Below are 23885 nucleotides of genomic sequence, written 5' to 3' on the forward strand. Positions count from 1 at the left end.
CCCTCATTATTCCCGGGCAGCCTAGAAAAGCAGTTGCTACCTTGCTTCCGAAATCTCGGCCTCTCTTTCCTCCTGAAGCAACTCCAGCTGCCGGAGGACAAACTTCTCAACCGGCGTCGCCATCACGGCAGCCTCGCGTAAGTACAGAGGGGGAAACTCTCTGAGGGAGACGCTCCCCCACAGTTCGGAGGCACAGCAAGAGCGGCCCTAAAAAGTGGCGCGCCTGTTTCCTGCCGGCTTCCGTGTGTCGCTGCTCCGTCCCCTTGGCTCCATGCTTCCGGTTCCGTTGGGGCCGCAGGGAAAAGGGCTCGTCGGGATGGCGGTGGCGGCCGTTGGTTGCGGGCGTTTGTTGAACCGAACGGGGTCACGAGTAGGTGAGGCGACTGTGGTTTGGGTGTCTCCTCGTGGGGTTGCTCCTTGCCGAAGAGGTGGCTCTTTCCTCTGCTTCTGTTTCTTTCTTTAGCCTGCTTTTGCTTTACTCTCTTCACATGACATTTACTGCTACTCTCTGTATTCGTTTCCACATTTTCCCGGTGGTGAATTGAAGGATTACATTTCCTCGGCCGGGGGTCAGTACTGCACCTCTCTGGGAATGTTTATTGATAGGAAATAAGCCTTCCCTGTATAACCGAAGTAGTTTTGTTTTCATTACTTTTACACACACACACACACAGGAAAAAAAATATCAATTGGTATGGTGGGTCTGCAGGGGGTTTTCAATACACACCTTGTTGAATAATACGTCGGGATTTCACTGTTGCTTGTAAGAATCGTATAACTCCTGTTCTACAAAGCAGATATAGAGAAGAATCTCGTTTTAAAAGAGATAAGTTCATTAATTCTTCTCTGAACAGTGATGGTTTAAGGCTACTAGTTTTATTTTTAAATTTCAGTTTAGTCTGGTGGTGTTTAAAAGCATTCATTTTGTAATTTGTTGACATATTCCATACCTTTATTTATATCATGGATGCAAAAAAGATCCCTGTAAGTGGGAAACATCCTGCCATTCAAAATTAAGAGAAAGGAGCTCTATTAAGTGACCTATTAATCAAAATGGAGGGGGAAATGAAAATTTTAATAGTACAGGTACTGGTAGTTGAAATATGTCTTGCTCTCCTTGTTGCTTGAAATAATTCACTTTGCTATAAGTGTTCTGGGGTTGCTTGCAGCCTCTCTAGCCTAGAGAAGTAGCTTGTGAAAAACACACTGTTGAATGGAAATGGAAACGTCTCTGGCCAGAATCTCCAACCTATTTGGAATTCTGAATAGGTGTCATAAATGCAGTCGTGAAACAGGTGCTATGAGGAAGCTGCTGTTCTCCTAGTGGCTATTGTGATGGGTACAGCCAATTACAAAACACTAATTTTCCAAGAAGACAGGAAGGCCTGATGTTCTCTGGTTCATGGGGTCACGAAGAGTCAGACATGACTAAACAACAACAAATTTTCCAAGAAGACATAGTGGTGAGGATTAAGGACAGTTTGCCCTATAATCTGAAATACAAAGCACATATGGAACCTGAGCTCCAGGATCCAAACCCCCTATTTGAATTCATAGTTTCAGAATTTAACAAGCAACCTATTTTACAGAAAAACAAGCCAATTAATTCTTTAGAGTCATCTCTAAAGCTGTCTTTCCCCACCAAATGAAGGTTGCATCAAATCATACACAAGAACCACACAGCAGGCACACACAAACAATTGTGTTCTCCCCTGTTTTCTCTCTCCTTCAGTCCCCTAATTAAACACATGATGCTCTGGATCATTACTAACCTCTTTCTTATCTATAACTCACTTCCCATCCTGTCCATTTTCATACTTTCAGCAATGCACCTCATTCATCCATCATGTAAGTGCCCACTATCCCTTTTCTTTGCCATAGAACATCACACATATCATAAAGCTTAAATACTTCTTTACTTTGAAAATGAGAGAGGGCAAGACAGTTTGGTAGATGTAGTGGCCATTATTTTGGTCCACAAGGAAAACTGAATATTGAGACAAAATACTTGTAAATCTTCAAACAACCTGTACTACTAATTAAAGGAAATTCATTGGCTATACAGTTTATTGATGCATAAAGGCTTGACAAGTATGTTAATAAACAAGCACAGCTACTCAGTTGGTCAGGGCATTAGTCTCTAGTCAGGGGTTCACACATTTACAATACATATGATTGCAAATATATTTAAATATTTTGCACTTTTATGTGGCCCAGTGAAATTTGAAGGACTGCAAAGTTAATGCTGGTGACTACCAGGGGAATGCATCTATATACCCTACAAAGGAACAACATATATTTTTAGAACGGCTGACAGTAGAGAAGAGCTGACAATACCTCTTTCAGAATTGTTTGAAGCTTTATCTTTTGCCTTGGATTTAAGTGGAAGGACACACACAATCTCTACGTATCCCATATAAAACTTGCTGACTGGGAAGAAGATACAGACTTCTGTGAAAGAAGAAATTTTTGGGTAGCCAGTTCTTACAGATCATTAGAAACAATGGCTGAAACCCTGTTGTGTAACATAACATATTAGTTGGCTTTCATTATGCAACTGTTTTTAACCAATATGTACAATCTGAAGAACTTTTTGTATGAAGAGATTTTTCATATTTCTCCTTCCAGCTACAACCCCTCTTTATCTTGTGCTTTCCTAGAGGGTACCCCCAATCTTCAGGACCAACTTGTTAGAGAGCAAAGGGGACTGCAACCGGAAAAGGAAGGCACAACATACCTATAGAATATCTATTGGTTGGCTGCCAGGCCTAATTAAATTTCTGGCCACTTTCCCCCAAGTAATAGAGTTTACAATAATTTATGAAAAAAAAATCCAATGGTCCAGGTAATCTAGGATCAGATTTTTATCTCTAATTAGTTGGAAAAATGATGATCAAGCAGGTGTGATTTACTGGATTTGTTTTACTGGGCACTTTTTGACCTTTAAAGCCTAATCCCATGCAGATGATTTAAATGTGCCTAAGCCTATAGAAAGCTAGAGGTTTCCAGAAAAATTTCTGCTTCATTGACTACGCAAAAGCCTTTGACTGTGTGGACCACAGCAAACTATGGCAAGTCCTTAAAGAAATGGGAGTGCCTGACCACCTTATCTATCTCCTGAGAAATCTATGTGTGGGACAGGAAACAACAGTTAGAACTGGATATGGAACAACTGATTGGTTCAAAATTGGGAAAGGAGTACGACAAGGCTGTATATTGTCTCCCTGCTTATTAAACTTATGTGCAGAATACATGATGTGAAAGGCTGCACTGGAGGAATCCCAAACAGGAATTAAGATTGCCAACAACCTCAGATATTCAGATGGCAGAAAGTGAGGGGGAATTAAAGAACCTCTTAATGAAGGTGAAAGAGAGTAGCACAAAAAATGGTCTTAAGCTCAGCAAACATAAAAAAAACACAAAAAACAAAAACCTAAGATCATGGCCACTGGTCCCATCCCCTCCTGGAAAATAGAAGGGGAAGATATGGAGGCAGTGACAGATTTTACTTTCCTGGGCTCCATGATCATTGCACAGGGTGACAGCAACCACAGAATTAAAAGATGCCTGCTTCTTGGGAGGAAAGCGATGACAAACCTCAACAGCATCTTAAAAAGCAGAGACATCACCTTGTCGACAAAGGTCTTCACAGTCAAAGCTATGGTTTTTCCGGTAGCGATGTATGGAAGTGAGAGCTGGACCATAAAGAAGGCTGACCGCCGAAGAATGATGCTTTTGAATTGTGGTGATGGATGAGACTCTTGAGAGTCCCCTGGACTGCAAGGAGAACAAACCTATCAATTCTGAAGGAAATCAATCCTGAGTGCTCACTGGAAGGACAGATCCTGAAGCTGAGGCTCCAGTACTTTGGCCATCTCATGAGAAGAGAAGACTCCCTGGAAAAGACCCTGATGTTGGGAAAGTGTGAGGGCAAGAGGAGAAGGGGACAACAGAGGATGAGATGGTTAGTGTCACCGAAGCTACCAACATGAATTTGATCCAACTCTGGGAGGCAGTGGAAGATAGGAGGGCCTGGCGTGCTCTGGTCCATGGGGTCACAAAGAGTCGGACATGACTTGATGACTAAACAACAATAACAAGCTTATGGAGTTCAGTGAACTTGGGCACACTGCTTGAGGTCTAAAAGATAGAATTATAAGGAAGCAGGGTCTCTGTGTTTTTTTTTACAACAAACCTGCTATTCAGAAAAAAGCTACAAAAATCAATAGTCCATTTTTCCATCTCTCTTCCATGTAAAGATATTCTTTCTTTACAAGCGAAGTCATTCTGGTGCATTGACTGCAAAAAGGTGATTGAACTAATAAGCCTTTAGAATAGCTTTCCAAGAAGGGATTTTCACTAATCTCACCATTAGTTTGATCAAGTCAGTAATTATTTTAACTCTGGTCTCATTATTTCTAATGCTTGCTGTCTGCAGCAGATTTAGAGAAAAAGGGATTTTGTTTAAACTATTCTGAAATTGATGTTTAAACCATACATTCTAAAACTTTAGAATGTTAGAACCAAAACACTTGTCCCTGTCAGGATTGTTAAACAGCATTCAAGTGACACCCTGTTTTTAATTCTCTAAACTTTCTGTTTTAGCCTCTCTGTTGTGGACTGCAGCCCGAAATCAGAGTTCACAAAATACCTCATCATGGCAAGGGTAAGATGAATTCATTGCAGAATGCATGCTCCCCCCCCCACAGCATCCTCTCAATTCCCAGTGTTCCTTTAAAAATAGATTTAACATGTTAGAACCAGAGTCCTCTGGCCAGTATTACACTATGAAGTCATTTAGAGTGTGTCTCATCAGAACTATTTCAGCTTCTGTATGAATGCTGATTAAAACTATGGAAATATGTTTTCCATAACTTTCTTCTGGGAATTCTTTTCCCCTCAATGTCACCTAGGCAATTTCTATGAGAAGCAAGCTAAAGTTTTCCTAATTCCTGGGGTTCTAGTAGAAATAACTGAAAGGTTTTGTAATTGCTTAATATTTCCCAAAACCTGCAATAAGATCCTGTATGTTCATATTCTTCGATAACAACCATTCATATTGTTTTGTGAATTCCCCTTCATATACATGTTACTGTCAAGGCTAAATGAAATTTGCTGATTGCTTTCAAAGTACGGTACCTTAGCTTAGTGAATTATTTGCTCCATGTTCATTTCCTTTGCAAATACATTCATTTCCTTTGAGAAAGCAAACAAACATAATTTCCCATTTTCTTGAAACTTGCAGCACAGTTAGGACGATAAAGTAACTTCAGTCAGTAGTTTGTTATTCTCGATTATTGCAAAGCAAGTAAATGTTCCAGTTCAGACAAAATCGGGCCTCCATGATCTGATTCGAAAAGACAGTGTGAGTAGCTGTTCCTTTTGCAAGCTCACAGAAAGTACCCAGTATCTCCTTGGGTAAGTCACTCCCTCCATGCCTTTGCCTCCCTGTTTCCTTCAACCCCACATTGCTATGGCAGCAGCTCAGTGTTGTTCCTGACTAGCCAGTCTTCCTTTCTGCAGAAACACTCATCCTGCTTAAATACTTTCTGGCTGCTTGGAGTAGCTGGTGCTTCTTAAGAAGCCTTGTGGTACAATAGTTAAACTGTAATATTGCAGTGAAGAGACTACTTACAAGCTGAATTTGATCCTGGGCTCAGGTAGTTGACTCAACCTTCCATCCTTCTGAGGTCAGTAAACTAAGTACTGTACCCAGCTTACTGGAGTGGGGCAATGTGTAACCTGCATAATTAAACTGTAAACTGTTCAGAGAGTTTTAAGCACGGAGCGGTGTATAAGCAGCACATGTTGCTTTGCTTTCAGAAAGGGAAATCAGGCAGGAAGCAACTGAAACCTGTAGCTGCTAGAGTGTATACATATGAGGGGAAGATGTCAAGCATAGCTTTGTGGATGAGGCGATTCATTTCTCCAGCAGTGAACTGGATTTAGGCCTTGGCTTGTTCCACCATTTGGGTGTGATCAAAAGACTATTTCATACCTTGCCATAAAATGCCGCAGTATGTTTGAACCTTTCTTTGCCTCTTAATTAAACTTGTTTAAGCTGCTGTTCTGGTTGGCAAACAACAAAGTATTTTGTGCTGGCTCTTCAGCCTAATTATGTTTCTCCCTACTTTAATGCAGTTCTAAAGAGTGACCTGAAATGCACCCTAACTCTTCACCATAAGAGGCTGAACTTACAGTTTCAAGACATAAAGAGGCCCTCAAAGTTAAAGTGCTTGTCAGACTTGCCAATTGCATAGAACTGCTTTGGAGAACATTTATGATCATCAAGTGGCAGAACTGGCAGATAACTGAGCAGTGAGTGGAATTTGGAGATCGGGGAAGACCAAAATATACTGTGCAGTCTGCGCCTCTCATTGTGTACCATGAGTTCAGCCAAAGTAAAGCATGATGGAGCCAAGCGCAGAAAAAACAAGAGAGGAAGTGGTGTTGTGCAAGGATGTCCATGTAGCAGTCTGGGTGAGATGGCTGCAGGAACATCTAAACCCAGTATTCCCTCTTTGCCATCCACGTCCCTCATGGCCTCACCTTTAGAAACTGCTAGCCTTTGCTCCTCTTCTAAAGCTGGGCTGAGTGTTCTGGAAACAACAGGCTCCTCAAGTGGTAGCAAAGAAATGGAGCAGAAAAAGATGCAGAGCAAGTATTGTGAAGAAAATACTACTTCTATACAGATTTGTAGCCAAAGTAGAATGGCAGCTTCAGCTACAGAAACAGCTTCAAAAACAGAGCCTATTGAATCAGATGGAAATGTTGAAGAAGTAGTAGATCTTACCTGTGAGTCTTCCATAGTTGATCTCACCCATAATGATTCAGTTGTATTTGTTGATGAGGTTAAACAGTGTCCCCATCCAGAGTTAAGAGCCCAGGTGTTGTCTCATGGCTATATATTATGCAGTGATGATGACAGTGAATGCAGAGAGAGTGATGTACCTGTTGCCAGCAAGTTGTCCAGCAAATTGGACAAGGAGACAGTTGGAAGTTCAGGATCTTCAGGCACTGTGAGTTGCCCAATTTGCATGGATGGCTATGCAGAAATTGTGCGCAGTGGACGGCTTATAGTGTCGACAAAATGTGGTCACATCTTCTGTAGTCAGTGCCTTTGTAATTCTCTTAGAAATGCCAGCTTTTGCCCAACGTGTAGGAAAAAACTCAATCACAAACAGTACCATCCAATTTATATATAAAGGTTTGGATCCCCCTGAGAACACTTCAGTTGGGACTTTCTTGAGTACTTCATAAACTTGAATGTATATACAACTTAAATGTGGCAGTTACTACTGGACTTCTTTTGTGGTTCATTTGAACCACCCAAACATCATTTTGCTTTAATGCCTTTTTACAACTTTCAGGATCTGCAAGTGATTAAAGAGCAGCTTGTTCTGTAACAAATACGGCTAGTACCACCACATGACTTTAGAACAAATTTTAAAAAGTTTCTGTATAATTCTGTTACTTTTTCAGAAAAAGAAGGGTATAGAGTGCATTGCTTTATTTGCCCAAGACCAGGCTATTAGGACTACGAACAAATTTATGATACAAACCCTTAATTGATGAGGTTGCTCTTAAATATGTATCATTCAGTCATCAGCTGGTAAAAAAGTTGAATCAACTGCTTTTCAACATAAACCTTTAATTTTCAAAATAGTGTCCTGTGACTCTCACAAGATTGAAACTTGAGCTATTGTAGTTGTATAGTAGAATTTGAGATATGTTCATAGGACCAGTGTTTGAACCTCTGAATCATCACTGTATTGTACATCCTAGTCTTGCGTGCATCATTTCAGTCTTTTGAAACAAGGACCATTATAGAAAATATCTTTGAACATATAATATATAAATTAAATATTATCCACAAAGGCATTTGATCTCCCCGGCCACCTCAGAATTCCGTATGCAAACAATTCTGAAACATTTGCATAGAAGTTGAGTTGTATGTAAAATTAACATTGTTAATCACTACTTTCACCTGACTTCTACTTGTATAGATATCATTAACAAATAACTTCAAATTTTATTTTATTCCACACGTGTTTCACCAATATGACATTTTACCCTATTAGAAAGTTTTAGAATATTTAATTGCATTTGAGTTGTACTAGGAAAAACTGGATTTCTATGCAGAATCCTGAATATGCAAACCAAAACTGCAGAGATACGGTAATCACCACTTTTGGCATATGCTAGCATTCCATAGCCTGGTGCTGTCCAGCTGTGTGGAACTACAGTTACCACCATCACCAAGCATAGCTTTTAGCTGTACTGCTAGTGAAGATAGATTTAATACTTTCAGGCTCTAGTTTGGGAGTGTCATGTTTATCCTGTGTTCAGCCTTCTGAAAAATGCTTCATTAGTTTAGTCTTTTCACTAATATTTTTGCAATATGTGTGTTACACTGGCTTCAGCTGTTAGATGCCCTTTCCCTGTTTAGAGAAACACTAAATCTTTGCAGGAAAAGGCAAAACGGTACAGAAAAGCAAAACAATGTTCAGTGAACTATTTAGGGGCAACTAAAAATCTGTCTAAATTAGAGCTAGAAATTTAGTAATAAATTGTCATGTTCTTAACTATGCTTTTCTCAAATGTTGGCTAATATAGCTGTGTAAAATATGATGGACAATTATTTAGCAATGAGTCAAAATTTACAATTGCCTGACTGTATGGATTGTTGCATACTATTCTCTTCAGACTTTTCAAATTTTTCTAGAATACTGCATTAGTATATTGTTAATAAAACATGGTATGGTCGACAAAGTTCTGTAATAGCATTTATGGCTGAAATCAAGTTGTAAGTCAGTACAAGAGTCGGCCCATTTAATCAGTGCTATTTATGGAGGAGTGGACTGACCAGATCTCCACTGATACCACAAGCCTACTCTAGTTGTGGCTTACTACTGAATTTCATCTAGTGAGTTCTGCCATTTCTCAAGGAAAGGTAACACAACAAATATCGTACCAATAGGGTTGCCAACACTCAGAAGAGTGAAAATGAATCATTTGGCATTTGGTTTCAGAGCATGTAATATTGGCTGAGTAAGAAAGCAGGAGTATTTAAGACACTTTCAATTCTTTGCTTGTATTTTACCTTTGTTAATAAGTAATTAGTAAGTTCATGTTTATGTTTTGGGCATTATTATGTTTGTTGGCATTTACTTTTGTACTCCAGATGAAAGTAATGTTATATATTCAATAAATTATTTTTAAAAGTAGTGTAAGTTAATCACTGTGCCCTTAATCATCTTCCAACAAATGTCCTTAGTATTGTATGCCTTTCAGATTTTAAGATGCTTTTCCTTGCCATCTCTAGCAAATTAGAACTTGAACTCTCAATTACACCTTATCAAACATCAGAATCCTATCCCAGCACTTGTACACAACTAGGTATACATTACTGAGCAGTTTTCCTCTTCTGATCAGTTTAAAAACGATGTGCTAGCTCCTTATTTGATGGGATTGTTTAGCTAGTCTGCTTTATTTTCTCCTGATTAGTTAATCCAATCCATTTTGCCACTTAAAGAAAAGGCTAAGGATTTTGAATCTTGAAAACTATCCCATGGGAATTGCTATTGATTATCTAATCCTATTTTGAAAACTTCAGCTGAAGTCCAGTGAGTGTTTTCCTTGCCATAGAAACTGTGGTCGGCCCTTACTACATTCAGCAAGTGCAATAATGTGCTGTATGGTGGGTGTATATCAGGGGAACAAACCTACTGATATTGTAGCTGCTTCTAGGAAGCTGCTTTTTGTTGACAGATCATCATGTCCTTAAATTTGCCTTGATTTACAGATTTTTTAAAAGTCAGTAGTGTTACCTCTCTGTGACTATGCAGATTTTAAAAAAAAACAGTTAAAACCGGCCTATTAGGAACAAGCAGTCTAGTCTAACTTTTTCCTAACATACTGAGTTTTCATTTGCTCTGCGGGGACATCTTTACATAAATGGATATTTTCAAATATTTAATTTTTAATGTTTTAATTTCCAGTGGGCTCTGCCACAAGGAGCAAAACATTTACTGTACAGCTCTTAGAATACTGCAGTTTCCACAGAAACACAAGTGGATTTTGATTGTTGTTGCCTCAAACAGCTGGAGGTGTCATGAGTTATGCTCATTTCACGCATATGAACCTTTGGAAAGTATGCCGCTGAATCTGTACTGTGCCAGATCTTTTTAGTAGCGTTTTGCAGTAGTCCATAGCACCTTGGGAACTTTTGCATGGGCTTTAGATCCTGCACACACTTTCTTATGTTGTATCCCCCAGTGGTCTATATCTCTCTTAGTCCTTAAGAATATAAGACAATGATTTGAAAATTTTCTAGATTAAATTCTGGGCTCTTATCATTTAGGGCAAAAGTGGGTATGTGCTCTGCTTAAGTTTGCAACTGCTTTAGCGACTGCATGTAGGTGACGGTGGTAGATAGGCCCAAATGGTCTCTTCCCCACTTTTTTCCAGGTCAGTGGACCATCATAGGAAGGACAGACTGATCATGGTTGACAGACAGTGGGACACATTCCTTTGAAACATTCTTTGAAATTAAGCCAAAGGTTCCTGTGACATGATTTTTGGAGCAATTCTCTAGCTGAAGCCCTGAAAACAAAGTTCAGGAGAGGGCTTGTTTACTTTCCCGTGCCCCTTTCTTGTGTTCTGTGCAATCAGATTTGGAGCATAATTGTATATTTCCTTCTGCTTTTTTTCAATGTGGACTGGGAGTACCCATGTTCTGCTAACTGTAGATTATTTCTCATTGTACATAGAATCTGAGGAGAAATTGGGCAAAATGGCTGGGGCAAGACAAAGCTTGGGAAAGTTAATTTCTGAGGCTACAGGTCTTGGCATCCTATTGCTAGGAATGATGAGACTTAAAGTCCAAAAATAAATTTGCCAGTCTCTGGGTGGGGAGGTACAGTTGTTAGATGATGTGGTCATTTAAAATCATGGATTGGATTTCCGATGTAATTTATTTTTGTGGAGTGGGAATTTAGACTAGTTCCCTATGGTGGAGGTTGCACTTTAGCTTATACAAACTGGGTTTGGTCATCCTTCTTTTCTCTGCAGAACAAAAGATATTAGGCAACTTTTCCAGAGAACTAAGATTTCAGCATTTATGTAAAATATCTACTGCTTCTCAGTATGTAAACTACTGAAAGCAGCTCCTCCTCCTTAAAGCTCTCAATGCAGCTTCAGTGGAGAGTGAACAATGGTTTTTGGACCAGCTCATGTCTTGCCACAGTAAGTATCAGGTTTCCTATGGCAGAAGGATACCTATCTTGTACCTCTGTAGACATCAATAAGGCTGTAGTAGAAAAAGACCACTTTCATTCAGAGCAAGCATTCTGAAATCAAATAATAAGTTATAGTCAATTTTATGAAAACTGGTTGGCCCAAACTTCAGATATCGAATTAAAAACTATTGGATAAGAACAGTTTAAAACCATTCTAAAGCTATATTTAAAACAATAACATATGAACATAAGAAGAATCACCCTGAATCACACCAAAGGGCTTTCTAGACTGGCATTCTGTTCCAGTTGTGGGCTACAGGAGACCTGCAAGGACTAATAGTTTTCCAAGACCTGAAGTAGAGACCTTACCCAGGATGTAGAGATGCCAGGATATATGTCTGTACACAAAACTATGGGTTCTTATCAGTGAACTGTGGTCCTATATATCCCATGACACTCACAGAGTTGGAAGTACATTTCCCTGCAGACTTAGAACATCTTTTATGCATTGAAGGGGGCATGAGCTGACCTTTCTTCTGGTGCAATGTCTTCCTTCACCATATTTCTTTTTTAATCAGACTTTTTATTGATAGATCCTGTTCCCACTCCAATGGAAATAATTCACTCCTATAATGATTTCTGGTTATTTGCTGAGCTACCGGCTTTTGCCAGCATCTTCCCAAATTGCCTTAGCATTTTATTGGCGCCTGTCTCATTCTCTCTCCATTTCAGATATGCTGCAGAGGAAAAACCTTGCCAGCCGAGGCATTTTATGGAACAAAAACATTGGTTTGCATCAATGCAAACTTTGCATCCCTTATATCAATTTCTCTTTTGATTAGGGTTCTTTCTGGATCTATAGCCAGGATGGGCAACCGTGGCCTTCTGAATGCTTTTTGCATGCAACTGCCATCCATCCCAGCCAGCATAGCCACCTGTGCAAGATTGGAGGAGTGCAATCCAAAAATATCCAGAGAGTTACTGTGGCCCAACCTGTTATATAATCTTATTGCTACTTCTCTGGGGAACCCAGTAAATGAGATGGGGAAACAGTTCTGGGAGATAAGGTTGAATGTAAAAGATGGCCAGGTCTTCCACGTTATTACACTCCGTTTTTCATGTTACTTTATATTATAGTTCTGGGGGTGGGTGGGCTTTTCTTCATTCAGGGGCAAAAGCGAAAATAACTTTGTTACTCAACACAAGTGTTTGGCAGTAATATTGATAAAAGCAAATTTTATTATTTCACAGACTAGTTGCAAAAACATCTTTGTCTTCCCCCCCATGGGCTGAAATCAAACTGCCTGACCCAGTAGAAGAGGCAAAGCAACACAGAGGTAAACATCTCTAATGTTTCAAAACCTATGAGCATGGTTGTTGTATTCCATGCCCCATTTCTTTCTTCCTTCCTCTTGATTTTGATTTATCGGTTTCCTTCATTTGCTTCTCTGTTCTGAGTGTACTGTATATGTACGTAGACAATTACTGTACCACAGGAAAAACTGGAACAAAAGTTGCACAGAACTACTGAATTACCACTAAAGAAGCATTTATTATGAAGCAGAGCTTGGAAAGAGTACTTTTTTTGGACTGTAGATCTAAAGTAGTGGTTCCCAACCCTGGGTCCCCAGATGTTCTCGGAATAAAAGCCCTAGAAGCCTTCACCACTAGCTGTGCTGGCCAGGATTTCTGGGAGCTGTAGTCCAAGAATGTCTAGGGATTGAAGGTTGGGAGCTACTGCTCTAAAGGAGCACTACAATTATAAGCTCCCTATGACTGGTCCAAAAAAATAGCTGACCAAGGGAGTTGGGGAGTCCTAGTCCAAAAAGTAACTTTTAAAAGTTTTAGTATGAAAACATGAACTGACTGTCACCCAAGTAAATAAACCTTGTACCTTGATGGTAACCTTGCCATCAATCAATATGCAATCTGCATCGGTCTGAAGGGAGCCCTGTATTTGTATTTATGTACAAGTCCCTCTATTCACATTGCCACTGAGTATATATGTGGTAGCCATCCTTGGCGTAACTTCTTGTAGCTTTAGAATCTGTTTTTGTGGTTTTGAAATAGTGAGTAAAATAAGGTGGATGTTACATTACTGTGTAAGGGTTTTGTTTTGTTTTGTTAACCCACATGCACATTTGGTCATTAACTTTTCCATTTTCACACAGAGCTTGTACAAAAGGTGAATGAGCTTATTGCCACTGGACAGTATGGGAGGTTATTTGCAATTGTTCACTTTGCTAGCAGACAGTGGAAAGTAACAGCTGAAGACTTAATTTTAACTGAAGGTCACGTACAAGCCGAATGTGGAGACAGAATCCGAATGGAAAAGGTACACTTCTTTGACAGCAATTGTGTTGTCCCCATGAATTAATAAGAGGGGCTTCACTATAATTTACACACATTTTAAAGGATTTTCTTCCCTGAGTAATACCTTTGTTTTTAGCAAAGTGTAAAGACCATTTGAAAATAACTAAAAATGTTTGGACTGGTCCACACAAGAAATGGCAGTCTTTTTCATGAGCATATAGAAAATCTCGTGTCAACGTACTGCTTACTTGGGAATGGTTACTGTACATTGGCCCAGTGCCCTGCTTTGGACTTACACTGGTGTACGTGTGAATGCCTAGATTGTGGTGGTAAATTGCAACTAATTAACAAATTGTCACTTGTACTCCTCATTGTGCAACTGGCACATAACTAAGAAGCAACTTATTGCTGGCTGTTGACTGCTATGATTTATGCAATTACACTTACACTTGCATATGTTGACAGTAGGATTTCTGGCAAGTAATTGCTGTTAACATAGTTGCTTGAAGAAAATAACAATTGTGATAAGTTATTATACTGTTGCAAAATAAATAAATAAATAGTAACATTTCTTTATGCTCTCATAACAATATATTAGCATTCTCTGATCTGAATCTTTTGTATCTGTCAGACAAGAACTCCAGCAAGCCCTGTTGAACTGGTCAGGGATAGGAACTGTATTTCACCACAATGAAGGGAGGTACAAGATCAGTGGTTCTCAAACTGGGGTCCCCAGATGTTCGTGGACTGCAATTTCCAGAAGCCTTCACCACTTGCTGTATTGCCCAGGATTTCTGGGAGTTGCAGTCCAAGAACATCTGGGGAACCCAGTTTGAGAACCACTGCAGTATATTAGCAGTTCCCAACCTTGGGTCCCCAAATGTTCTTGCACTACATCTCCCATAAATGCTGGCCACCACATCTAGTGGTGAAAGCTTGTGGGATTTTTAGTCCAAGAACATCTGGGGACCCAAGATTGGGAACCACTGCTCTAAATCATGAGCTGTACTTAGTAATCACAGCTATAGAAGTATGTAGACTTTATGGTGTAGCTGAATGATCTGGGAGAACAGATTAGCTGCTCTTCTGTGAGCATTTTTTCCTGATTGACTGGTGATTTTGTACAGATATCTTATCTCAAGACATCTAGTGTGGTGTATCAGATAGAGATAGAAAGATAGACTAAGACTTAAGAGGCCTGGGTTTGAAACCCTGCTCAGCCAAACTCACTGGGGATGTAGAACTGGTAAAACCACACCTTAAATATGGTACTTACTTTGATCTCCATCTTAGGGTTGCTATAAGTCAGTTCCAACTTGATGGCACATAACAACAATGCCTATTCTTGGACAAGTTCATTTCCCTTCAGAAACTCTTCAATTTTTTTCTTTAACCTTCTTTTACCTTTTTTAAAACAATGTTTCATGTGCTTTGGCATCATAGAAAGATATGGAAAACAAAACTATACTTTCAGGTTTTCTTATGATGAGAAATAAATTTAGGGTGGCCCTAAAGAGGACTGAATGACCATTTGGGATATTTTTGGGAAATGGTGTCATTCTCTGAGTCCCAGGCATGCCACCATGCAGCATGCTTTTAGACTACCAAAACAGATAATAAAAGTAATGATATTTAAATGGCTGGTTTTGTTGCTTTTCAGACATTGTATTCTTGCCTGTTCCCCTGCTTAGATTTGTAAGCATAGACGACATTTACATAATTACTGTGGCGGTATCTCTACAAATTCATTTCTAACACTAAATAGAACCTTGTATGAATGAGCATACACATTCTAGTCACATGACTCTTTATGAAATTAATTTAGCACCTGTAAGCAGTTTCCTGCACATCTTTTCCTCTGACGTCCATTTTGGAGAAGCCTCTTTGGATATCTTGTTCCCGTCAACTACATGCCGCATCTTAGTGTAAAACAAATGAAATATTTGCAAGAAGGTGGCAGACGAGCATGGCAAAATTTAGAGCAGCCGCAAAAAAGTAAAATAAAATAAAAGTCAGGCTTTTATGTTAAAGTTTCCAGTAAATCTTGACTACTATCCTGTCAGATATTGAAAACAAACTAGAAAATGGAAGATGCCGCAAATGATCAACTTTTGTGCAGCATCCGTAATTTCTTCTCCAACTGGTTTAGAGAAGTAGACTAATAAAACAGGGCAGTTAAACCTATAGTTGTTCAGTCATTGCCTGTGTCAGAAGGCCACCTGTTTCCTGTGTCAGAAGGCCACCTGAGGTTTGAGCTGCAGCTGTTCTGAATTCCTGGAAAAAATGTGGCAAATCCATGAATTGTTAGGGCAAGAGAACAAATGGTCATATCTTCCCCTTTCAGAATGCATGGAGGTTAATCACAGTGGCTGAAGAAACTACTTTATGTGTGTGTTTGTATGTGGGGGATTTAATGCAGTTGGTCCTCTCTGTGCCTTCTCTCATTGCCTACATATCTAGATGGAAACAAAAACATTATTTTCACTTGCCTGACTTACTCAGCAATAAACTGTGGATAGGAACAAAAGTGCAGATTTAGGGAGCATTTCTCCCCAGTATCCTGACAAAATATCTTGGGGAAATGATGGGGAATGACTGATGTTACATTGTTTCTTCTCTTAAGGTATTATTAGTTGGTGCAGATGACTTCACCCTGCTGGGAAGACCAATTCTTGGGTAAGGCTTAAAATAGTCTAATTTGATCTTATTGGAACATTGTCAGAACAGGTACCGCGCTGGAAACAAGACAAAGGAAGGTCTTCTACAAATCACTGAAACAAAACAGAGGGAAGGATGTGCAAAGTGAAGGAGACAATTGCCCTTGCAACTGTGTTGGACACAAAGAATCTTTATTTTAAAGTACCAGCTGAAAGAGCAGGAGGTTGTACTTAGAAGCAAAGTGCAGGAGAGAGAGATGGATCTAATCAGAGCTTAGTTAAAGACAACAGTCAGGAGGCATCCTATCACAGCAAATAGTTTTAAAGGCTTTGAAGTCAACCCTTCCCCTTTGGCTCCTATACCTTGGTTTTGTTATGTGGTTTTTATGCACTTCTTTGAATAATAACTAGTGTGTCTTAGTGGTGTGATGCAGAATTTATCTCCCCGCCCCTTCCGTTTCAGGTTCTCTTGACTGTGAAAGGAGAATGAGTCCAACAGGATCACTCCTGAAAACCATTCTGGGATGTGCAAAAACAGAGCCTGGGTGTACATAACCTTCTCACCAACCTTTTCAGAATTCCCCTACACCAAGATTTGCCCCTGTGAATCATCCACAGTGAATCTGTTCTGCTTATGATAACACTGTGTCTACCTTAGCAGGTAGAAGAAGGGATGGCTGGTGAACATGTGAACCTGTTTTCAAGCAGGAGGGAAGGTCAGTTAGGGGGTGTTGCCTTTTGTAGTGTTCAGACACTGACAAGGAAAAGTATTTGTAGACCACAATCCATGTTCCTGAAAATAAATCTCATTTAAGTCAGTGGGGCCCCTGAACAGATTGCATCCATTGTATTGTTAAGGTGTTTGAATTTCAGGTTATTCAAATATATATTCTAACTTGGTTTGGATGTAAACATGCATCGTGCTTCACCCACTCTTTCTTTCCCTCTTGTCTTTCCCATGGAAAGTCTGGTGTTACATGTGGACTGACCTGTAGTAATCAGTAAGCTTGCAATCAGAATGGTATTTCCTATTTTTATTTCCAACTTAACTTAAGAATCTGACCTAAAGGAAGTGTCAAAAGCAAAATCCATAATGAATTCTTTTAGTTGGGTAGGTAGGTAGACACAGATACTCTGATCAGTGCACAATGTTCCTGTTGGTGAGTAGGAAACAGCAGCTCAAGAAACAGCAGCAGATGTCCTTTCATGTAGGCTTTGTTTAAAACCTCTAATAAAAAGCAAAACAACATATTGGTTGCCTGCTGCTCTCTGGTGTGTGCTGAAAGTTAATAGAGCACATCAAGCTTCAGGTGGTATTAGCTAATATTTCCCCAAAGTTCTCCCTTCTGCCAACACATAGTGCCATAAGGTTGGATTCATACTAAATCTTTTTAGCCTAATAATACTAATAAGAATCAAAATATTCATAAAGCTCAAGACATTCTAGTTTATTAACAGTCTCTGGTTATTCTTTAAACATTCCTTCCCTGGCTTGTGATATGTTTCCTTCAGAACTAGTTCTCTTCAAAAACACTGCAAATTTGCTTCTCTCATGTTTTTGAGGGAAAGGAGTGTGCAAATGAAAGCAATCCTAGTTGGACTCACAGCAGAGTCCCAGAATTCTCCAGGCATTCTGGGATTTGTAGTTGAGAAAAGTAGTTTTCTCATTCTCTGAGTATGCCTTACTGTACAATAACCAATATAATGTTTTTGACTTCACTTGGCACATTAATGAGTGGACATCTATTGGCTTGCATTGTGAGTTAGGAATAAGAAAGTTCACAATTCATATTTTTGTCCTTTCCACAAGCTTACTAAATAGCTTTGGTCAAGCTGCTTTCTCACCCTCCATGTCTTCATTTGCAATGTGGGGAATAACAACACTGATTTACCGTACCGGGTTGTTATAAGGGGTATGCTGTTTTCTATATATGTACTGTAAAGGTTTTCAAATTCTGCCCTTATAATGGATATGAGGGGCTAACAATATTTAACATCCCAATATCATTTATTGTTTATTGTGATGTCTGGTCATTCATTCATTCATTCATTCATTCATTCATTCATTCATTCATTCATTCATTCTTTCTTTCTTTCTTTCTTTCTTTCTTTTGATTTATACCCCACCCATCTGGTCTACAAGACCATTCTAGGTGGCTATATATAAATGTATTGTTTATATATTACGATGGTAAGTGTATTGTTTATTTGGTTTGGTAAATGTGTTCTGGGAGGGGATGATTGAGGAGTTGGAATACTGAATAAGAAATGAGCGGAGTTGAGTCTTGTTTGGTCATACAAGCTGTTTAAGAGACTAGTCTGGGCGTGGAATCTGGGGAAAGATCATTCTAGATTCTGTATTAGATCATTCTGAGGTTTTGAGAGATTGGTGTAGATAGAATGAGATTTTTACAGCACTTTGAGTTTAAGAAGTAGCCTGAGAGAGAGGTGATAAAGAGAGTGAAGAATTGTACTGAATAAATTTAAATTCTTGGATTAAACAACATTGTTTTGACATTGGAGTTGTAATGAAATCTTATTAATTCTATTGGAGCAGAGTGGGGCTGAAGGCAGTACATGAGAGTTGACTGTGTGGGGGATGTTATAAGGGTCTGAGTGAAGAGACAAACACATACACATAGGGGCAACTTTTAAGTTGGTGACAGCCAAAGAAAAAGAGGAAATAACTGAAGATTATTAAATAATGTTCATTCCTATTGTTGTTTAAAGAGACCTTACATAAATAGTCAAGTAAGAAGATAAAGAGAGTTTTGATATCAGTGTATGATGTTTATATCATATATTTAATTTAGTTCACCACTATTTTTTTTGGCAATCAAATTTCATCTGCTTGTGTTGAGCCATGTCCCAGACTTTTGCACACACATCTCTTCTATTTGTTATCATTCCAGATAAGTGTTTTGTTGGGTCCCTTTCTTTTTTATTTCTATATTCCCCTTGTTATCTCTATTATTCATTCATGTGGTTTCTAATACCATGTGTGCTGAATACTTTACACTGTGCTGTCCAGTAGGTGATCTTGCTTCTTGCTTAGGTAAGATTCTGCTGTCTCTACTATTTCCTCCTGAATGACTATCCATTTCTAAAAGCTAAAGTCACATAAAATGAAGAGATCTGTTTTGCAGGTTATCATGGACAAGACCTTTTTGGTCATGTGCCTGAGCTGTGGAATTCTTTCTGATTCTTGTTGTTTTAAAATAGTTTTCAATTTTAATGGGTTGTTCATAGATGGTTTTGATTTATTTCCTTCTTTTCCTTAGAGGGAGGAAGGTTCCTTGCAAGGATTCTCTTTGAGAAGTGGGACGTAGAGCCATTAATTCACCAGTTTAATTAAATTGTAGTTACTCTAGAAACTTACCAGAAGAGACATTACATGTTGATTATGAGAAAATGTAAGCATCTTCTTTGTCTCCCTCTTAACTATAAAGGAAGGATCTTGTCCGTGTGGAGGCTACTGTTATAGAGAAGACAGAATCATGGCCAAGAATTAATATGAGGTTCCGTCCAAAGCGTCGGTTGCTGAGGAAGAGAAGTAAGATGAGAAAAATGCATAAGCCCTTTTCTCCCTATCTAAAAAATGTGGAATAAGGTGATAGCATGTAAGGTAGCGGAAGATATAGAAAACACACTGATAACAGGATGCAGGATAAATGACAATAGTGAACTGTATTAGGCGAAATTGAAATAACTTGGATGGTGCGCTGGCAATTTGAAGACCGAGTAGTGGGGTGGAGTGTGGGTTTGCCTCATCATCCAAAATTTCAGGAGCCCCTTAATTTCCCTGCGATTGCCACCCACCCAGTGCATCTATTTCTTTCTGTCATTTTGCCATCTGGTCTGTTATTTCTTGTCTCACTTTTTGCCAGAAGCAAATGACTCTTCTGTTATCAGCTTCGAGCCTTCCATGTGAATCCACAGACATTTACCAGCTGAAACAATATATCTAGGCAATCCTTAATTCTAACAAGGCAACGTCTTTCTCAGCACTATCAGCGGAAAAAAAAATCATGTGTGTATCCTGTAGAATTAAAACTTGAAAAGATTTTATTGTGTTTCCCCTTGATCAGGATCACAGCATTATTTAGCCATTTGAGTTAGCATACAGGATTATTAACTTGATGGCTATGATCTGACCTATATTTTTCATTCTCTTTCAGTTGTCATTCACCCGCAAACTGTTCTCCGGATAAATACAATTGAAATTGCTCCAGCTCTGTCTTGATGAATTCTTGGTTTGGGGTTGTCATTCCAGCTTCAGAGCGATACGAACACTGGCAGTGTTTTTTCCTGAATTTGATTATTATCAGTAAAGAAATCTTATTATTATTTCTTCTCTTCAAGCATTTCTAGTGTGATATTAATTATTTGTATAACAACTGTTTTATGAAATTGGTGACTCATCAGCAGTGTCACAAAAGATTTGTCAAATTTGTTTGTTTTCTTTGGTCTGTATTTGCTAGAAATAAACCATTAATGAGCCATCCAGTCAATTCATGGTGATCCTTTGCAGGGTTTCTCAGGTAGAATACTCAGAGGTGAGTTTACCATTCTCTTCTGCTGGGGGTGCCTTCAACTGCAGCTTGCCCAAAGCCACCCAGGCTGGCTCTACCTCTCAGGAGGCACAGTGGGAAATCAAATTCTTGATGTCCAGCTTCATAGCTAGGTACCTAAACCACTGAGCAAGCCAGCCAGCTGTATTTGCTAGAAAGAGATGTAGCTCAAGACAGACAGCACCACCTGTAATCCCTGCCCCTCATCCCACTCCAAACACAGCCCTCGGAGTGTGATAACTGGAAAGGAGATTAAGCATTTGTAAGCTTTCTTACTTTGGGGGCCATTAACCCAGAACTTGACAAAGTTGTCTTTTTGGACTACAATTCCAGAACACCCTTGTCAGCATGTCTTGTGTACAACCTGATCACAACTTCTGCAGGATATCTCTGAGAGGGTGTAGTATTTGTCCTCAAACTGGGCTCTCCCACTGATTTCAATGGCAGTAAAACAATATAAACAGAAGGAATTTGTTCTGCTTGTAATTTATTTATTTAAACCACTCTGTGCATACCAGAGCAGTATGCAACTATTATTGAAATAATGCATGCTGCATTCAGTAAAGCACTGTTGTAGCAGCATCAACATGATCATCAAAGCAAGGAAGACTGCAGATACAACAGAACAATGAAAATCAGCCAATTAGGATTCTAGGGGAAAACCTACCGTTTTTGATTTGCTGCCAGATACAGCTCCATAGGATATGTATTTCATAGTCAAAATACCACAGCTAAGATGGCTTTTCCCCCTGGTTTCCAGATAATGTACTCAGTGTCCTCCAGGAAGACCTTCACTTGGCAGTATTAAGTCATGGAGGGCTTTGGATCACCTGACACCTTGTCAGTTAGCAGCAACAGCAGCAGCATCTATGAGTTCTCTTCATCAAATGGTAAAGAGCATTGGGAGTTTGGCCTGTATGTTGAAATTGGATTCCATCACTGGATATATTGAAATTGGATTCCATCACTGTTGTTTATAGGAAGGCTGGAGGTGAGAGAGATCTCAGTCAAAGTAAAAACAAGTGGTCACCAAGATAATAACTTTTTTGATACAGCTATTAACATTTCCATTATAATTCAACCTATAAAAATATAAACCCCACACTTCCTCTGTCCAGGTCAAGCAGATGATACTTTTAAATACCAAAGTATCTTTCTGCTACCACATACCATTTGGTATTTAAAGTGCCATAGCATATATAGTGGTGTTTCTGCTCCCTTTACTAATATCATAACTCAGACCTCTGCTTGACTCCAAGAATGAAGGTAGCCCAATAGGACCAAAAAGGTTGTGCACCCTAGTTTAGTACTTGGGTTTATGAGCTGAATTTGTAGCAGTATTCATTTTGCTCTGTAGCTCAATTCATGCATTTGAAGGGAACAATTTTCTCCCCTAAGTCCCTTCTAGAAAACTGCTGAGAAACCATTTAGCCAGACACTTAATGAACTGTGAGGAACAGCCAACATTGTTTAATGAAAATGTAATTCATTGTTGCTAAAATGGAGTATCCTTGTTATAATTACATTTGCAAGAGCAATCTATTGCATGAAGCTTCTCTCTATTCTTACACAGTTGTGCTTCAGGGGAGAAGGAAAACAATCACCAAAGCTAAACACAGAAACTACTTCTAAGTTCTTCTTACCAACACAAACTCTTTGAAATGTTCCAACACAGGCACAAATTTGGGAAGCTTGCTTTTTTTAAGACTAAGGCTCCCAGAATCCCCTAGCCTAGTGGTTCTGAAATTTAAGGCTGCAGATATTCCCGAAGTACAATTCCCTGTAGCTCTGTGTGTTGGCAGTATTTGTTACAGTTTCTGAGAGTTATACCCAAGAACATCAGAGGCTCTAAGTGTTTTTCATAACCATCAAAAGTACTTGCCATTGTTATTAGCAGGGGAAAATTTTATAAACTTATCAAATGCGAAGGGTGCTTTTTGAAGAATCCAACAAACTTTGAGTTTACTAGCCTACAGTGTCCTAGAGGAACACCAGATCATTTAAATAATTGCAGTCTGAAATGAATGAGAGCATGGTTTAATTGAAGTCATTCTGCCACAGGGCATCAAGCTAGAGAATCTAGCTAGCAGAGAATTTAAGATAATCATGGATCATTCTGGGGAATTGCTGTGTTAGAATAATTAGAAAGATTTGTGAGAGACATGCTGAGCTACAATAACAGATAACAGTATTTATGGGGTATTTCATTATCTTTACCCTCTATACATCATTTAATTATGTGGTGACAGCTTGTCTCCTGGAACTTTTCCCAGCTTAAATGCTAGTGGTAGTAAAATCAATTTCTGAATTGAAGTAAGTATATCAATTAAAATTTGGATTGTTACATGGCTCTTAGTGCTCCAAGGTTGTCACTGGAAGACATTTCCTTGATTAATCTGCTTTCAGACAACTGGTTCTCTCCTCTGCAACCACTAGTTTTTTTAGAAAAGTGTACAGTTATATTTTCCCCACGATCATAGCTTTTCTAGTTTCAGAAGGGATGAAGTAAATCTCTTTGCTTCAGGATTTTACTGTTTGGAACAGACATCCATTTAATTTTAAAACCTAGCATGTTGATTCCTGAAAACAAACCCACAACCAAAAAGCACTTCTTATTCTGAATATAAATCAATGCTAAATTTACCCAAGTGCCAAAGCTGACCATTAATACAGTCCCAGGTCTGCATCCTGGACACTCCTATCAACCTGCTATTTGGGTCATTTTTCTAGGCCCTGTCCATAAGGCTGGCTGTACACCTTAATAAGAGCTACTTCCCACAAATACTTAGTTTATCATTCTTTTTTAGAGTATGAAACTCTGCAGGACAGGGTTTGGAAGTATTTAGTGTATTCATATTCTGTCAGTTCATCCAGTTTCCCTATGATAACATATCTCGAATTTCATTTGATTTTTACAGTAGAATTCTCGCCTGCAGAAATAATTTAGTGGATAAATAAACCACAATGGCAATGGGTCTGGCATACTTAAAATCAAATTTCAAACTTAAAAAAAAAACCTACACTTTCAAGGGATGTCTCCTTATTCTGAGAGCTGGTATTTATATTGCTCTCTCTGTCACACACATGATGTTAGCAATAACATA

General features: G+C 39.0%; 2 protein-coding genes across 5 annotated transcripts in view; one reads left to right on the forward strand and one right to left on the reverse strand.

The window, feature by feature from the left end:
* The window catches only part of IGHMBP2 (immunoglobulin mu DNA binding protein 2), a 108759-nt gene extending 108586 nt beyond the window's left edge, over positions 1 to 173 (reverse strand). For both annotated transcript variants that reach the window (XM_078383592.1, XM_020784088.3), the window contains exon 1: positions 41 to 173. In XM_078383592.1, the coding sequence (XP_078239718.1) occupies positions 41 to 123 (83 nt within the window). In that variant the 5' untranslated portion in view covers positions 124 to 173. The remainder of the gene's footprint in view (positions 1 to 40) is intronic.
* On the forward strand, positions 3 to 20721 carry MRPL21 (mitochondrial ribosomal protein L21). Of its 3 annotated transcripts, XM_020784092.3 has the most exons (7): positions 251 to 374; positions 4606 to 4666; positions 12492 to 12577; positions 13412 to 13575; positions 16177 to 16229; positions 19660 to 19763; positions 20389 to 20721. In XM_020784092.3, exons 1-7 carry the CDS (start codon positions 272 to 274, stop codon positions 20451 to 20453), a joined length of 636 nt encoding a protein of 211 aa, XP_020639751.3. In that variant the 5' UTR covers positions 251 to 271; the 3' UTR covers positions 20454 to 20721. The 3 variants fall into 3 exon arrangements, with proteins under 3 accessions (XP_020639750.3, XP_020639749.3, XP_020639751.3); XM_020784091.3 differs by lacking the exons at positions 251 to 374; positions 12492 to 12577; positions 13412 to 13575; ... (1 more) ...; positions 19660 to 19763; positions 20389 to 20721 and adding exons at positions 3 to 137; positions 6142 to 9227; XM_020784090.3 differs by lacking the exons at positions 12492 to 12577; positions 13412 to 13575; positions 16177 to 16229; positions 19660 to 19763; positions 20389 to 20721 and adding an exon at positions 6142 to 9227 and having other exon boundaries at positions 245 to 374.
* Positions 20722 to 23885: the final 3164 nt, after the last annotated feature.

Source organism: Pogona vitticeps, chromosome 1 (genome assembly GCF_051106095.1).
Source record: "Pogona vitticeps strain Pit_001003342236 chromosome 1, PviZW2.1, whole genome shotgun sequence".
In the NCBI taxonomy this organism is placed as follows: domain Eukaryota; kingdom Metazoa; phylum Chordata; class Lepidosauria; order Squamata; family Agamidae; genus Pogona; species Pogona vitticeps.